Source organism: Tursiops truncatus, chromosome 6 (genome assembly GCF_011762595.2).
Source record: "Tursiops truncatus isolate mTurTru1 chromosome 6, mTurTru1.mat.Y, whole genome shotgun sequence".
In the NCBI taxonomy this organism is placed as follows: Eukaryota; Metazoa; Chordata; class Mammalia; order Artiodactyla; family Delphinidae; genus Tursiops; species Tursiops truncatus.
The window spans coordinates 106,538,414-106,554,379 of NC_047039.1; the positions used below are offsets into that span (position 1 = coordinate 106,538,414).

Below are 15,966 nucleotides of genomic sequence, written 5' to 3' on the forward strand. Positions count from 1 at the left end.
TTCCTGTGACAGCTCTGAGAACATGTGCAGACATTTGACCACATTCACCTTCAAGGCCTCTCGTATCTGGACCAAACCCCATCTTGCTGCACTTCCCGTGTGCTGGGCACGGCGCTGGGCTCTCGGGTGCCAGGTGGGGTGCAACGATGAACAAAAGTGGATGGGATCAGGCCTTCCTGGAGCAGCAGGTCTGATGGCTTCCTCCCCTTCCCTCCTGTGGGCTGGCTTCAGGTCCCTCACCATCTGGCAGGCTGCCCAGGACGACCCTCTGAGAGTGCGATCCCAGCACTGAACCCCTCCCTTGAGCCCAGAGCAGACCAAGGTGGCAGCTCCCTCAGCCTGGCACCAGGACTGCTGCACTGTCCCTTACAGTGCCATCCCTCCCCCTTTCTAAACAGTCAAGTCACGCTGTTGACTTGTTCAACTACAGACCAGTCTTTTTTCATGTCTTCTGCTGTTATTCCAGCATGAACATCTCTTTCATTCCATCTAACGCAGTTGGTGTTTTGGACCTAAAGTACAGGACTTAGCACTGACCTTTAGTAAATTCCATCTGTTAAATGGAGCCCGTGACTCCAGCTTTTTGAGATCTTTATTGGTCTTCTGTTATCCAGTTTGTAGACTGTCCTCATCAGCCACATAGTGGATAAGCCCACTATGCGTGTCTTCATTAGAGTAATTGATAGTGCCCTGGGCACCCTCCAGAGAGGTCACTTGAGGTCAACATCCATTTATTAATCAGCTTCTTGAACGTCTAGTCCAGCCAGTTATGGATTCTCCTGCCCTTAACATTGTCCAGCTGTATTTATCCATCTTGTCCATATGGGTAACATGGGAAACTTGTCAAGTGCTTTGCTGAAATCCATGTTCTTCTCAGCCTACCATAATCTTGGCCATATTAGATTTTTTAAATAAGTGGAACTTGGTTGGCATATCATCTGTTTCGCAGACTCTCATTGGCTCCTGGGGACTCTGGCTCCCCTTCCCAGGGACGCGGGGCGTGTCACCATGGCGACTGTTGCTCTTGAGCCGGCTCCCATTCAGGAGCTTCAGCCCCTGGGAGCCTATGGACTCTCTTTTCTTCCAAGATTGTTAAAGCCTGCTGTCTAGAATACAGGGAGCATCCGGCTGTGCCCGTCTTTCTGTCCTGAGCTCTAAGATAAAGTGGTAACTTATCCCCAAGTTCACATCTCTCTCCCTTCCCAGCTCCCCTTGAGGTCGGATTAGGTCCGAGTGGATCTCCACACCGTCTCCTCTGCTGCTAAACCCTGTCAGGAGGGCATCAGCCCCACAGTCCGGAGGGCCACCCTCCCTGCTGCCTCTTGCTTCGCAGACAGGCTCGGGAAGGCGTCTTCCCTTTGTTCTCTCCAAATGTCCCCAGGCTGGAGCCCCATTATGGGGGGTGCTGAGCACCCCAGGAACCCCCTGTGCTGGGACAGGAATGCAGAGGTGACTCACACGCGGATGGCCAGGACCCTCAGCCGGGAGAGGAGATGCGGCCCTGGCTAGGCACCCAGGGGGCCCCTCTGAGCGGATCCCAGAGGGATGGCGGTGGGTGGACGTAGGGTGAAGGGGAGGGGCATCCTGTGCGGAGGGGCCGTAAGCACCCCGCCTTGGAAATCCTCCCATCTCTTCCCTTTGTGTGCAGGCTTGACTGCCAGCCTCATGCTGGGCAGGGGTCACTAGCCTTCCTCAGTTTCGCCCAGTGCTCCCCAGGTCTCTCATTTCCCGGGGTAGTCGGGCCTTTGCAGGTCACTTACTTCCCACCTTGTCAGAACACCAGTTGTCTGAACATGTGTTGACGTTTGGATGGAAACAGCTGTCACCAGGGAGAACGGAGATCTTCACCATATCTTACCAGAAACCCCCAGACACTAAGGAGGTCTTTAAACACCAAAGGCAGAAAGCCTAGTGAATGAACGAGCGGGGTTCTCCGCGTAGCGACATGGCCAAAGATGCGCTCGCTGGAAACCGCTCTCCAGCGCTGGGTCGGATTGCTTCCCGAGCGCAGGAAGGGAGCTCTGCCCTGGGCCCTGCCGTCTGTCTCCTGGGCAGAGAGAAGCTGGGAAAGCGGTGTGTGTGTGCAGACACGTGTGCAGAGAGCAGAGAGTGACAGGGCCAGGGCAGGTGACAACAGGGGGCTTTGAGAATCTGAAGAAGAGGTAAAGTAGGCTGTGGCTTCTAGCGTCTGACTTGGGGTGGCCAGGATGGGGGCGGTGCCTTGACGGTGAGGGGGATGGCCAAGGAAAGAGTGGCTTCGAAAAGACCATGATGGGTCTGATGGGGCTGTTTGCACACAAGCCCACCTCCTGGCCCGTCGGTCTGATGGGAAGGAGCTGGTAGAAGGGCCAGCTAGACACTTGGGGAGGGACTGGTAATGTTGTTAAAACCGTGAAAGGCCCTGGTGTGGAAGAAGCAGGTTTGCTCTCAGAAATTTCATGTATACCTCATGGAAGGGCCAAAGACTGGAGTCACTGCTTGGCGCCTGTGTGGGCTCTGACCCCCAACCTGTGAGTGATCCAAAATGCTGTCGGTGCTGCATGCTGTCCTGCCTCTGTGGCCTTTGAAAGGGGGCTGGGGTCAGAGTGCCGCATGGGGTGAGCCTTGACTCCCAGCCACGTTGAGTGCACGGTGGCAACTTCTGGAAAGGGAGCTTGGCCTCTCCTTGGGTCCTGGGTGGGCCTGGTCCTGTTCTTTCTAGAAGGCGTCGTGGCCTTTCAGGGATCATCTGTTCAGGGATGGGTTTTCGCAGCTGTAAGTGAGCAAAGGTGCTCAGACTTCATTAGTGTATTTGCGTGTGTGCTGTACTGTGTTAAGGTCACTGTGGGCTTTCCCCTGCCTTTCTGGGGAGCTGTCACACTGTCCCCAGTGCTTAGCTGGGCCTCTTCCAGGCAGTGAGGGCAGGTCGCAGGGCCTCCGTGATGCGAGGTCTCTGACCACAGACGTCTCTGTTGGAGCCCCGTGGCCAAGCAGGCTTCCCAGGAAAGGAGGAGGTTTCCAGTGCAGCAGCTGCGGCCAACTGTGCTATTGCCTTTTCCTCAAACTTACCAGAGAAGGTTCCATGTTTATCTTCCCAGAAATTGTGACTGTAGCTTAAAATGAGACATGTGGCTTGTCTTACTGATCAGAGAGGCTTTGTCCCAGATTTCTTTTCTTTCTCTTATTTCCTTTTCTTCTTTCTGCTTCTGTGACTCTTATTTCTTAAGACTGAAAAAAAATTGTCTACCACTTGTGTACCAGAGAGGGCCCCATCTTAGATGTCGGGGGAGGCAGAGATGATCGCCTCCCAGGGAACTCATCACTCCGTTTCTTCCTGTGACCACAATTTACCAGAAAGCCACTGCCCTCGGAGTGACGCTCCACGCCACGCCAGTGGCTGGGACCAGGGAGGCCGGGTTTGGCCTCTGCTCAGACCTGAGGGCGAAGCCGGGCCCCAGGAGAAGCCTCCGCCCGCCCCACGGCCCGCGGCTGCCTGGACTTCGCGCTGCGGGGTACCGGTGTCACACTCGGTCCAGTGCGACCTGCTCCTCAGTGTGCCGAGGTTTCCACACTGACGTCATTATTCCGCCCCTCCCGGGAGAGGGCGCGCTCGGGGAGGCAGCTCCCGGTCGTGATTTGACAGCGATGACCTGGGGACTCGGTGGGCGCGGGGCTGTGGGAAAGGAACTGACCCGCTGAACACACACCCCCGCCCCGTTTTCCTTTGCTGAGGACCCATTCCCGCCCCTTCTGTGTCCTGTTAACACTGAGGAGACGGGGGAGCCGCGATTCAGCCCAGGAAAGCGGACCAGGAGCCAGCGATGGTGGCCGCGCAGCCCCGCCTGCCGAGCACCTGGGCGCCGGGGGCGGAGCCTCACACACAGCCGCCTCACACCTACTCCTCCGCAGGCTGCGCCGTTTTTTTTGTTTTTTTTTTTTGCGGTACGCGGGCCTCCCACTGCTGTGGCCCCTCCCGTCGCGGAGCACAGGCTCCAGACGCGCAGGCTCAGCGGCCATGGCTCACGGGCCCAGCCGCTCCGCGGCATGTGGGATCTTCCCGGACCGGGGCACGAACCCGTGTCCCCTGCATCGGCAGGCGGACCCCCAACACCCAAAGCCGTGGCCAGGGTCCAGACCCAGCTGTCTGACTCCAGAACCACTCCTTCCTCCAACCTGGACCTTTCCCGGGAGCCTGACAGCCTGGCTGTGATCAGGCTCAGCTGGAAGGACATCTCAAGAGCACGCTTACTGCCCACCTCCTCGCCCAGCCCGGCCTTCTCCCCTCAGCCCTCGTGCGCCTCTGTCCTGCCACCAGCCCTTCGGTGGCTCCCACCGCTTACAGGCTGGACCCCGGGTGGGCTCTGGACCCTTCCCTGCTCTCACAGCTCGTCTGCACTTCGGCGGTGCGTCTGCCTCGCTCACCAGGTGTGTGTCCTTCCCAGGAGCAGGAATGGTACCTGGGCACCCATTGCCCTCGGCCCCACTCACCTGTGCACGTGTCGGCCGGCTCCAGCCCTGACCGGCCTGTACTGTCTGAGTATCTCAAGGTGCTGAACATTAGTGGTGTCTGCAATGCCATTTCCTCTCTTTTTTTCTTCTTTTGCAGCAATGGATGGTGTGCCATTTATGATTTCAGAGAAGTTTTCTTGTGTTCCAGAAAGTGTAAGTTTTAAGCACGATCGCCCTTCCCTTCTGCCCCACTCCCCTTCCCCTGCCCCTGCCCGAATCACTGCTGTCCTCGTGTTCTCCCCGCCCCTGGAAGCTCAGCCCTGCAGCCTACAGCAGGGCTGCCTGAGAGCCGGAAGTGGGTCGTGTTCCTCCCTGGGCCCCTTCAGCTAATGCTGCCTATAGTGGGTGCTTGAGAAGTGAAAGAAGGGATGAGGGTGGGGAGGGAGGGAGGCAGACTAGCAGACACACTCAGACGCAGATGCAGCGAAGGCTTTTTGATTCAAATGTGATGGTAAATCGTGCTGAACTGCACCGGCTGTAAGTGTTCTTGCTTTCCAAGCTCACCTTACTAATTTCTGTTATCTTTTATTTAACAAAGTCAATGTCTAGCAGAAAGAAAGCTGCCTCACTTCCCCATTGTCATTGCCGCATTCCGTGATGACCATGTTCTCTGCTCTAAATCGCAGGCATCGGAGTGGCAGGGCTGGGCCTGCTAGTGCAGGGTGCCCTGCAGCTGTGGGTCTCCCGCCCACTGCAGGCTAGCACGGACCCCATGATACACTTGAGGCAACTGAGGCCAGGCTGGGCCCTTGAGCCATCTTTAGTGACAGAGGGATTGAGTGAGCTAGCTGGGTCTGAGGGCCAGAACCCAGATCGTGAGAGGCACCCAGCACGCACAGCTTTGCGGGCCCCGCCTGGCACCCCTGTGCCCTCTCTCCGGTGGTGCCTTCCCCCCAGTGTGGCAGTGGCCCTCCCTCAGCTGTGCAGGCCTGGTCCATGCTGGCTCAGTAGACTGCTTTCTGGGCTTTTTGAAATCCTTTCTGCAGAAGTTTGCTTTGAGTAGCTGATAAACATGAAGGCCCTAGTTTGGGCACCAGCTAAAGAATCCTTCAGTGTTTTTCTTGGACCCAGCTTAAAACCACCCAGCTCGCGATTTGACCTGCACTGGAGTTTCCATTTTCATGAAATATAATAGGCCTTCTCTGAACCCTTCTGGTAAGCAGCTTAATCTTGAAAAACGCTCGTGACTTGACCTACGGAGCATGAGTAACTTCAGCTGACTCCACTTGGCCGCGTTGCCATGGAGACGCTGGCGCCTCTCCCGCCCACTCCCTTGGAGAGGCTGTTCTGTCCTGCACACCGGCTCCAATCAGGAAAGTTTAGTGGGGCAGTTAGAGCCTAATGATACAGCAGCTGGACCTCTGCTGGATCCCGGGCCGCTCAGGCAGGCAGCCCCGCTCTCGCACCACTCGGGCTGGCAGCAGGAGAAAGCCAAACTGTTTTGTGGCTACTGGCAGAGCAGCCCCAGGAGCTGAGCGCCTAATTCGGTGGCCCTGTCCCAAGATCGGGCTCTGCCGACTCAGCAAGTGCTCAGGCAGGCGGATTCGGGCCAAGCCCAGTGCAAGCGCTTCCCTGCGCTTCTGTGTTTAATCTCAGCAGCCCAGCCGGCAGGGCCTCCCGCAATGCTTTGTAACCGGAGAGGAAATGCTCGAGTGATTAACCTGCCGCTGCTGCATCACGAAGGGGCACTGAGCCCAGTTAGAATCCAGGTCCTTGGGCTCAGAGCCGGCCTCTTTCTACCACCCCTCCCAGGAAATCCCCCGCCTCTGGGCTGCAGTTCAGAACTGTGAAGGCCCCAGGGTTTTGTCAGAGATTCTCAGGTTTCACCTGTTCATCCCCGGCTGCCAGCTGCTGGCCTGGGCTGCAGAAGGCTGGGCTGGTGCCCCTCGGGAATACAGACCACTGATGATCCCCGAGGGGACTCGGACCAGGGACCTCAGAGACCAGGTTCCCTCCACCCCTCACCGTGCATTATTTCAGCCCAGGCTTCTCTGGGCCTCCAGCTGACTCTTGTTACCATGTGCATTTGATTTTTCATGCTGTCTGGAAAAGCCAGCGTTTTTCAAGAAAGGTCCCCATCTCTATGAAGTTACAGAAATACCCATTAAAATGCAGTGTTACCATTTTCCACCACCACTGACTTCTTAAACGACAGTTGATGGGCAGTTACTTCATTTACCTTGCATTTTCAAAGACCCGGAATTCCCTCCAGCTCCTTCTCTGATGCCAAGAGTCCCAGGCAGAAGATTGGCTGCCTGCCTCGTGGAGTTCCTTAGACCCGTTCCAGCACACAGACGCGGATGTCAGGGCAGCGTGGGGAAGCCGTGGGCGCCTCCATCCCCGCGGCTGCAGAAAGAGCACACCGGCTTTTCCTGTGGGCAGGGAGAGACAAGAGGCAGAAGTTATTGGTGACAGTCATGGTCTTTCAGGAGAGCCATGACCCGCCCCCCAGCTGCTGTAGACAGGTGCCTAGGCCGGGGTCCCCACCAGAAGGGACCCCGGTGACGGCCAGGTTTTCTGCGTCTGCTCCTGCTACTGGTCACTATAGTCACATTGATGGTTTCCATGGAAAAGGAGTGGAGAAAATGCCAGATCACAAGGGGGTTTGAAGTGTCACAATTGTGAATAAGAGCAAATGTGAAGAAGCATTTTTCCAGCCGTTTAAAAGGATGACTTGATCTGTATTTTCAGATGCAGCCCTTTGATCTCTTGGGAATCACCATCAAATCTCTGGCAGAAATTGAAAAAGAGGTAAGCAAGCTTCCCAGAGTGGGACAGGTGGGGGGGCCTGGGTCATCACTCACTCGACCCAGGGTCTCCCATCCCCATTAGGGTTTGTGTTCCAGAAACAGGAGGGACCTAGGTGTGGGGTGACCCTCTGAGAAAAATACTTTCATTTCATTCAAGTTTATTTCTGAGAAAAAGAAACTCACTTTTAATGTGTATATTACTTAAAGTAATAAGACAGAAGGTTTTACATGATGCACAGAACAATCAGTTCTGCTTCATTTTTTTTAGAATGTCATGGCGTAACGAAGGTAGAGGTTGGGGTGTGTGTGCAGAGTTGGCTTTTCCTCCTTCTGTTTTATCATTTGCCACCAGTAGGAGTTTGGGGAAATGTCAGAGGCTCTTGGTGATTTAGAGGAAGGATGACGGTACGTTCCGTTGTGCTTGATAGCCAGACCCCACCTGGCAGCCTGTTTCGAAAGAGTTTGGATGTTTTCCTAATAAAAAAGAAAGAAACCCAGGATTGGAGCACATGTGACAACTCCGAAGAAAGAGAGTTGAGATAATGGAATCAAGCTAGAGGTCAGATCTGCCGGTGGTCTCCCCACTTCCATAAGACAGCGTTAGCGTGCGTGTCGTCTTTCACATGTAGACGGTTGTTAAGCGGTCACATGCTTGCAGCCAGCTCTCCTCTGAGAGGCACATTTGTCTCAAAGATGGAAATGGTAGAACCATTTCAATATTCTCAGTTCCTCTGGGTTTTCTGTTGTGTACCCAGCTTGCAGAAGCAGGTTGCATTATTGAAAGATGGCTGAAATCCAGGAAAATGGAATCAATGTAGTACAACAAATTTCTAAACCTGTCATAGCAAAAACAAGACAAAAAAGTCCCCTTTTGTCTTTGATTTTCAGTAAATCATAAAAACCAACGTGATTGTCATCTATAGATTTTGGGGGATGGGGGTAAACTTAGGAAAAAGAATGTCTGGCTACCACACCAGATATATACATGTGCATGGAGCCCCAGGTCAACCTTGCTCAAAATTGAGGCGGCCGTCCGCTTACAGACTGCCTTTGCTTGGGGTCCCGTCCCGCACAGGGTGGCACCAGCGAGCCTATGTGGAATGCCTTTGCCGGGACCTGCTCTGGCTGCAGGCAGTGAAGCAGGGCCATGCGTGGCCTGGGACCTGTCAGAACGGACAAGGTCACACAGACCTTAAGGGGCGCGCGTGGGGGTCGGGTGGTCACGCCCCCTCTCTGCTTAAAGCGAGGATAACAGTAGAACCTGTCTCACGAACACTAAATGGATAGATGTGTGAAGCACTGCGGACAGCAGTTGCTCATCACCCTGGGTAGGTGGGGTAGGTGGTGAGTGCCAGAGACTGGGCAGCTGTGAATGTCGCCCCTTCTCTCCCCGCCCATCCTCCTGGGCTGTAACCAGAGCCCCGTTCACTGAAGCACCTGCTACATGCTCCGCTCTGGGCCTGGGCTTTACCTCCGTCATCACCGATTCTCACCCCAAGTTGACCAGGTGGCATTGTTCCTCCCCATTTCATGGGGCAGAAATTGAGACTGAGAGGTGAAATAATAATAATACCCAAGACAAGATTGAGGCCTAGCGTGTCATACTCCAAATCCGCTCCGTTATGACGTTAAGTCTGTTGCTCCCTGTCCTACTGTTGGGGCTGATGGGGACAGTGGTACCTGGGAGGCCCGTCGACCTGGGTTCTGACCCCGGCCGGGCCTTCAGGTTACCAGGACGGGGTGAAATAGGAGAGAGCCCAGTGTAGAGCCAGTACATGTGGTGGAAACCATCGTAAGTTCTCTTAATTCTCTTCCCCACGAAAGGGCCAAAAATGTGTTTGGTGTGAATGCGTCGTCTTGATGTCAGGTGCTCTGAACAGAGCCTGGTGGGGCAGACTCCTCAGTTCCTCCACTTAACCTTTCTGAGCCTCAGTTTCCTTTTCTGTCAGATCAGGATAGTAATAAAAGTGCCCTGTAGCATTTATGGGTTTGACCAAGACAGTCACGGAAGTGGCTTAGAACAGCACCTGCTGTGGCTACTGCCCAGTTAGTTATCAGCGGCTGCTGTCATGGTCATGGTCATTGTCACTACTGTTCCCCTGGTCCACAGGAAGCGGGGAGAGTCGGTGTAAGTCTGTCCTGTTGCAGCCCGGCGAGCTGCCCTTTTGCTGGTGGCGGAGGAGAGACAGCCCCTTGACCAAGCTTGGGCTTGCTTCCTTGTTTTCAGTGATGAGTTAAAAACACACGTCTGTGTTCTCTGTTGAAAGAAATTAGAGTTAAAGAAAATACAGGGGAACGGGGAGAGGTTAGAAACACTAAATAGGGCGTAAAACCATCACAGATACCACTGAAGTCGAGGGTGCCGTGGAGACTCTTATTTACTCTGGGGATTTAAAAGTTATTTCCACCAGCCATCCACGTGCATTTAATGGTGCTTAGTGTATTGACATCTACACACTTTGGTGAACGGGCTCCTCCTCCTGCAACAAGGTCAGAGGACTTTCTCTGTAAATAAACTGGAACTTTCCCCTTTTAGCCGCTGAACTCAGCACAGCTCCGAGGGTTGGAGGCCGAGGAGAAGCTTTGCCCACAGCCCCCTGGCCTCACACTCGGGCTCTCTGGGTTGGCCCTGAGTAGCTGGGGGTCCCCCTAGTCAGGATGATTTTGCCCCTTTCCATTCCCAGTCTGGCTGCCCTGGTGGGGGCGGGGGGGTGTGCCTGGGGAGGGGTCTTGGGGCAGGGGTGCTCCACTGGGGGTTTGCTTTCCCCACATTTACACTGTCAAGCCAAGCGCCCTCCCCCAAGAAGGCGGGAGACTTCAGGGCTGACCGTGACCTGCGCTGTCCCGTTGCCCATCCCAGACACCCCCTTGGATCTCGCCTGGGATTCCCAAGCAGCGGGGAGAGCCCAGCGTCAGTGGGGGCTGCTTTGTCTGGGGCAGGCGCTCCCCTCCCTTATCCGTCCGTGCCCCCTGGGAGACGTGGTGTCACCCCAGCTCACAGCAGAAACCTGGGCTTGGGTGACCGCAGCTATAGAGGAAGTGGGAGTGCTCGCCCCAAAGGCATCATGCTGCCTCCCGTCCAGGACTGGCGCAGGCCCGCTCTCCTGCCAACTTGAACGTTACTCCCCCTGCCCTGCCTGGGGGATGCTTCTCAATTTCAGCCTGCGTGCGCCCTGTCACCACCATTTAGCCTCGGGGACAGGTCACCCCCTGAACAAGCCCCATCACCCCATCAGCCTTGAGCTTGGCGATTAGGGACCCGAGGGATCACCGACAGCCAGCCCAGGAGTGCTGTCCCCAGCGGCCCTCATCACCAGAGCGCGGACCCGCCGTGAACTGAGTAACAGATGCAAAGAGATGAGGTGTCGCCTCCCCGCAGTGGGTGACAGTGTGCCTCCAGCCCGCCAACACGAGAATCTGACGAGCTTAAGCAAGAGCGTGCCACTCAGCTCTCCAGCAGGAAGGTGGGACGAGGCTCGCTGGCCGTGTGGGCCGGAGCCGCCCGCCGCGTGGGTATGTAGATACCGGGTGTCTGCAGGGACGTTTGTGGACAGTGTAGACAATGGAGGCAACACAGCATAGTGGAGGGACACGGTTTTCGAGTCGAGCCCCCCAGGGTAGCATGCCAAATCTGCCACCTAGGCTGGACCCTGGGGCAAGTCCCCTGGCCTCCCCCTCCTCAGGTTGGCGTGCAGGCCCAGGGAGCCCACCCTGGCCGGAGTGCTGGTCCCAAGGCTGCCGCTGTGGCACTGACGGGAGGCCCCGGCAGTCGTGGTGTACGCAGCACCTGGTTACGTTTCATGAAAGGCCCCCAAGGAAGGTCATGATAAAAATCAGTGCCCATGCCATCCGGCAGATATGGGGGAAAAAATTCTTCAGACACGCTCAGGTGGCATGGGCTGTTGAAGCGGAAAAGCCAAGGTTGTAAACCAATTCCCGCTGTGAAGCTGTCCCTCTCCTGGTCCCCAGCGCTGAGCCCAGCCTCCTTGCGGCCCGACCCCGCCCTTTAGCAGCCACATCTCCTGCCGTCTGTGACCTTCCGAGGCTCAGAGTAGGGGCTTTGCCGTGTACATTACCCCGAGGCAGGAGAGTGTGTGTTTGCTTACCTCCCCTCTGCCCTGGGAGGCGACCAGGGAGCAGCCAGTGGCAGCTGTCGGCAGCAAAGGCGGCGGTGGGGGGGGAGTGCTTTCTGGCCCTGACCTGGCCCCCTTGCCCCGGGGAGCAGCCGTCTGGCTCTGCAGGAGGGTGGCCGTGACCCCGGAGGGCTGTGTCCCAGTGAAGCCCTTATTGTCCTCCCTGTTGCCCAAACAAAAGGTTCTCTCTGTTCAAGAGTCGGGAAAAGTGTAATTTCGCAGCCGACCCCGTGATGAAGCATCTTCTCCGGGAGTGAGAAGATGGGCATATAAATTTTCTCTGTCTCAGCCGCTCTTTATTTCCCTTGTAAGCAGTCACCCTGTTTCTCCATCTGATGGACGCCCCATCGCAGCCAGGGTGAGAGCTCCCCAGCTCCTCAGTTTGGGCAGCAGCTTCTAAAATAATTCCTGTGTCTCGGTTACCTTTCCTGCAGCCTGTGTATCCTCCCTCCCCGCCCACTACCCCACCGTCCCCCGTGGCCCGTCCATCCCCAGCCTCGCCTCCCGCACAGACTGCCCTGTCCCTTGTCTCACGAGTGGTGGCCAGGAGAGGTGGCCTGGACTGTAGATTCCATGCCTTGTGCATAACACTGCAAGCCTCTAAAAATAGGAGCCGACAATTCCTGTGATTGAAGCGGCATCCAGAGTGCCTTCCAGACCCGCACACAAAGCCCTTTCCCCACCTGCTGCCGACCCTCCATGGAAAACCACAGTGCTCACCCTCCCTTCGGTGGGCACCACACTCAAAACCGTGGCAAGGGAGCGCCATTAGCCCACCACACTTCCTGGTGGAGCAAACAGCCTCCATTTTCACTAGGCTTTAAGGCTGAAAGACAAGGGAGAGTCTAATTAGTAAAGGGAGGATCTGATATTAATCACTCCTTTAAAACTGACAAGGGAGGCAGTTCATTTAACCACTTAATTGCTACAGGTTTTTATGGGCTGCTGTTTGCAGACATATTTAATGAAGAAATTATAAATCTAAAGGAGCTTAAAATTTTAATTTTATACCTAAATATTTTCCTTGTTCTTATGTTTGTAGTCAATCCTCAAGAGTGTAGTCACGTGGAATGTTCTTTAAATGAACATATTTGCTAACTGGCGTGATTTCAGTTTTTAAAACATTGGTTCCAGCAATTAGGCATTTTTTTCAGTTCCCAAATGACTGGAGAAATTCGTCTTGATTATAATTGCTCTTAGCCACGCATATCTAATTTGTGTCTTTTTAAGTGTTAATTAGTAAACAGTTTGAGCTGACATCTTTATGTGTTTGTGTATTGAAAAATAGGGCTTATTGCTTATTTAGCTTGGGGCAGATTCCACTAGCATTTACCTCACGGCATTGAGGTGAAATTAATGGAAACACATTTGGCATCGCGAAGTAAAAAGAATTTTTGAATCCAACTTCTGTACATCCACTTTGCATGGACTTCTGCAAGCCCTTGCAATATATGAGATTAGACTGAATTTGGGATCTGCATATGCAGGAAGAAAGTGAGGCAGAAGATTTTTGTATCAGTAATGAAATGGCAGAGTCCAATTTTATAAAAGCAAAATGTTCATATCCCAGCACAATTGTTCATTCTTTCTACTTTTGGAAAGCTTTCATTGTGCTTATTAATGTTAAGAATTTTGTAGAGGGAGATGTTGCAAAATGTGTGATCTCTTTGCACCATCTAGTGGTCAGGTCTTAAACTGCAGCAGGAAATAAGGTGTTTTCTATCTGTGAGACTTAGTATTTTTCAACACCCAGAATCTTTTCTTCTTTCTTTTTCAGTCAGGAAGCTGATATGTTTTGGGAAAGAAATTTGCCTACTTCATTTATTAAATAAAAGTTAATTAAATAGAAGTTAACCCTTCTTATATATTGTTCCGCTCCCCTTTTTTATATTGTTCAAAGACATAGAGCTGCCACCAAATTTTTACAGAGCTGTCACACTGAGTTGAGATAATTTCAGCCAAAAACAAAGGCACCTAATGAATTAGTTTAATTCCAAACGCATAAAAGAAATGTTAGGCTTCTTTTGAAATGTGGGAAGTAGCCTGGGGACCTCCACTTCTTGGACTCTTCAGGAGTCTGACCACAGCTTGGGAACCACTGTTTGATGCCACAGATGAGATCAGTTCTCTCCCCATAAATTGTGGCAGACATCATGGGCAGTTTGTCATCTTAAGCAGCTACCCTGCTGTTCAGAATCGATTTTTTAATATTTAGTGTTTTCTTTCCAAGTGCAAAGGTTGTGCGTGTTTATTAAAATGCACACATTACAGAAACATTTCAAAGGTGAGAGTCCCCCGTGGTCCACTCCTGGGAGAGACACACATACACACACACGTGTCAAACAAAGATCACAGGAGTTCAACACTGGACATAATATTCTGTATCTTGCTTTCGCACAGACCGGTGTATCTTGCACAACCTTCCATGTCATTTCACACAAACCTACCTCATTCTTTTTAATGACTACATATGGTTCCCTTTTATGACTGTCATAATTTATTTAAGCAATCCACTATTGATATACTTTTGAGTTGTTTCCAATTATTTGCTATTACACCGGTGCAGTATATTTCCTTGTATGTGTGTCTTTGCTCCCTGGGTGTTTCTTAGAAGAATGCATGGTATTACCATTTTGCCTTCCAAAAAGAGTGTGCCCATTTAAACTTCCCCTCCCCCATCTGTGGTGTGTGAGCGGGTACCTGTTTCCCACGTCCTCACTATAGCTAAGCATCACTGGTATTTAAAGGTGAACATCTTTTCATATGTTTATTGGCCGTTTGTATTTCTTTTGTGAATCTCTTCTGTTTGTGCCCTTTGCCCAGTTTTTTCTATTGGCTTATTTAGCTTCTTTCGTTCATTTTTGAGTTCTTTATGTTCTTTGCAACAACCTCCTTTCTGTCCTGTGTTCAAACACACACACACATTCAACCAGTGGCTTTTCACCTTGTTAAAGATGTGTTCTGCTATACAATGGTTTTTAATTTTTTCATGGGCAATTTTGTCTTTGTTTTGAGGTTTTATTTTTGATTTCATGTCCTACTTAGAAGATTATAAAAATATTCGCCCATATTTTTTCATACCCTTTGTGTTTTAATATATATAAAACACAAGTATTTAACATATATAAAATATTAAATACTTTTCAACTACTGAATCCATCTGAAGTTTATTAGAAAGTAAGATCTAGATCCAGCTTTATCTTATCCTAAAGTGTTAGCCAGTTTTCACAACAGTGTTTACTTTCTTCAGTGAGTTTTCAGTATTACTCTTACCGGACAGTTCCATCTGTAAGTGGATCAATGGACATTTTTCTTGACTCTGTTCATCTCTGTTCTTTTTATGATTGCCACACTGCTTTGAATCTGATAGCTTTATAATCAACTTTAATATAAGGTTAGTTCTCCTGTCTGCCCCACCTCAATTTTTCTAATTATATTCACATGATTATTCTTCCAGCTGAACTTGAGAATCTTTTCAGGGGGAGAAACTCTCCATTCTAGATGTTTATTGTGACTGCACTGAGCATATAGATTAATAGAGGAACGATTGGTGAAAAGCCTGCACCCGGGTCTTTGTTTCTGTCGCTCAGCAGAGTGGAAGGGCGTTCTTTGTGGAGAGCCTGCACCCTTCTTTGTAGGTTATTCCTAGGTGTTTGATGTTTTCGTGGCTCTCATGAACAGGATCTTTTCTTCCATTATATTTTCTGTCATTTATGTATCAAAGAGCTGTTGACTTTTGCATCATTTTGTGGGCTGGCTCTCCCACTGACTTCTATTGTTTCTGACGGTTTTTCAGTTGCTTTTCTTCAGTTTCGCAGGCCGGAGTTTATGTCGTCTGCAAATACCAACACTGCCTCCTCCTGTCCCTCTTCCTGTGCCTCACCTGGCACCGCGGCCAGCTCGGTGAGGTCACTGGGCCGCCTTGTCTGGACGGAAGTTTCTAGTTCTATACTAACCCATAATGCTGCATTTTGGCTTGCTGCATATAGACATATCTTTTTTTTTATTATCATGTTAAAGAATTAGCCATCTATTTCTGTTTTCCTAAATGTTTTTATCAGGATTAGATGGTAGCTTTTTTTTTTAATTATTTTCATAATACCTTTTCTTTCTTTATTTATTTTTGGCTGTGTTGGGTCTTCGTTTCTGTGTGAGGGCTTTCTCTAGTTGCGGCGAGCGGGGACCACTCTTCATCGCGGCGCGCGGGCCTCTCACTGTCATGGCCTCTCTTGTTGCGGAGCACAAGCTCCAGACGCGCAGGCTCAGTAGGTGTGGCTCATGGGCCTAGTTGCTCCGCGGCATGTGGGATCCTCCCAGACCAGGGCTCGAACCCGTGTCCCCTACATTGGCAGGCAGATTCTCAACCACTGCGCCACCAGGGAAGCCCTAGATGGTAGCTTTTGATAAATGTCTTCTAATCATCCATTGAGATGATCATATTTTTTCTCTGCAGGAATATTAATACGGTAGATTATAGTAATAGAGTTCCTAATTCTGAGAGTCTGTGTTCCCCCTCCCCCCCCCCACCCTCTCTGGTTCTGTCGGCAGTGGTGTCGCCAAGCAGCAGCCGCCACCCAGGTCACCAGGTCGCTTCC

General features: G+C 52.0%; 1 protein-coding gene across 1 annotated transcript in view; it reads left to right on the forward strand.

Annotated features, from left to right (window-relative positions):
* Positions 1-15,966, forward strand: part of MVB12B (multivesicular body subunit 12B) — a 179,597-nt gene that overhangs the window by 145,520 nt on the left and 18,111 nt on the right. The window contains exons 8-9 of the mRNA XM_033858601.2: positions 4,586-4,641; positions 7,180-7,239. Of these exons, the coding sequence (XP_033714492.1) occupies positions 4,586-4,641; positions 7,180-7,239 (116 nt within the window). The remainder of the gene's footprint in view (positions 1-4,585; positions 4,642-7,179; positions 7,240-15,966) is intronic.